Source organism: Micropterus dolomieu, unplaced genomic scaffold, assembly GCF_021292245.1.
Source record: "Micropterus dolomieu isolate WLL.071019.BEF.003 ecotype Adirondacks unplaced genomic scaffold, ASM2129224v1 contig_14363, whole genome shotgun sequence".
NCBI classification, from domain to species: Eukaryota; Metazoa; Chordata; class Actinopteri; order Centrarchiformes; family Centrarchidae; genus Micropterus; species Micropterus dolomieu.
The window spans coordinates 1-1,540 of record NW_025743349.1 but is presented as its reverse complement, the minus strand read 5'-3'; the positions used below and the strand labels follow the sequence as shown (position 1 = coordinate 1,540).

Here is a 1,540-nt window from a genome sequence, read left to right as displayed (position 1 = left end):
CTGTAAGCCATAATCATCAAGAGTAAAACAAATAAAGGCCTGAATTTCACTTTATGTGTAGTGAATCTAGACTACATTCACTTTATGACTTCAATTATAGGGAAAAAATAAACCTTTTCACAATACTGAAATTTTCTGAGATGCACAAGTAATTTTGGGGATATAGAGTCGATAACAGGACAGAAGCCTTTGGCCACGCCAGATGTTGGATGCTGGATGTTAGAGCTGAAGAAAGTGCATGATTAGCAAAACATTTGACTGGATAATTAAGCTTTAAAAAGTTGTCATTGTCTGCTTAAAGCTTTTTAAATTTGCTGTGTTTTACTCACATTTCACATTAATAGGGACTAATCCAGATGTCCTCATTCCCAGATCATTCTCTACTGCACAGTAATACCCTCTAGAGTCAGAGGGCAGGATGGAGCTCAAGATAAGCTGTGGTTCTTTACTGGGAAGATGAAGGTTTGGATTTCCATGATATTTATACCAGGTATAAGTAGCTGCTGGGTTAGCATCACTGCTGCAGGTCAGAGTCACTGAACTGCCCTCCACTATCTCAGCAGAGGGACTCACTGACACAGAGGGAAGCTTTGGAGCATCTGGAGGAGAAAACATGAACACATGTAACATTTCATTTCAAGATGAGGTTGAGTTTTCACAGTGGAGCATTTTAAATGGACAATATTTCATATGAACACAAAGTGGAGGTGCAGCTTGATTTCCTCCTGTATCAGAAACTACATGGGTTCTTGTTACCATGGATTCAAGTTGGACACTTTGATACTGAAGCAATGGACTGAAGGAGAGTGGTAATCTTTATGTCCTTTAAGAAGTTTCCTTCATCATTCTCTTTCATTCATTTGTTAGGCTGCAGCTACTGTAGTGTGTGTGTATAAGGGGGTTCACCTAAGGTACATGTTAAATATACCAAAATAGAAGGATGTTCTAAACCTAAAGCACATAAACATCACAGACATAAAGAGTCCGGCAGTGCTGAAGACAGGAGACCAAGCAAATGATCCTGGTTTAGTGTTTTTAGACACCACCATGTCTACTGATGACCTCTAGTGGGTAAACATCAATCAATCAATCAAGACATCAGTACATTCTGAGTTTTATATTACAGTGAAGACAGGGAATAAAAACTAATTATGCAACATGTCTACAATCTCATGGGGAAATGATTTAGTTTTCATCCAGTTCCACAATTAATAACCAAATACCACTGAGTTACATGCAGTTAATGTGCAGTACAATAGGTTAAAGGCTCCACCAGATGGTGTCATGTCAGTGGAAGACTGGATGTAAACTTACACACTGAAGGAGAGCGGGACTCCTCATATCCTCCTACGGCACAGGAAAAACTGTCTGCAGGATAAAAGGAGGCTGAATAAGATGTTCCTTCTGAAATGTTCTTTCCATTCTTGTACCAGATGTAGGAAGGATGACCAGGTGGAAGACAACTGCTGTGACACTTCAGCTCTGCCCAGTTATAAGACTCATAGATCTGTAATCTGCTCACCTGCACCTGGAGATCTGA

General features: G+C 39.8%; 1 protein-coding gene across 1 annotated transcript; it reads right to left on the bottom strand.

Moving 5' to 3' along the window:
* Nucleotides 1-329: 329 nt before the first annotated feature.
* LOC123966831 (B-cell receptor CD22-like) lies at nt 330-1,482 on the bottom strand (the record flags this gene model as incomplete). Its single annotated transcript, XM_046042939.1, has 2 exons — nt 330-599; nt 1,315-1,482. Coding segments are annotated over 2 exons (438 nt in total), but the record flags the coding sequence as incomplete, so codon positions are not given.
* Between the last annotated feature and the right edge of the window lie 58 nt (nt 1,483-1,540).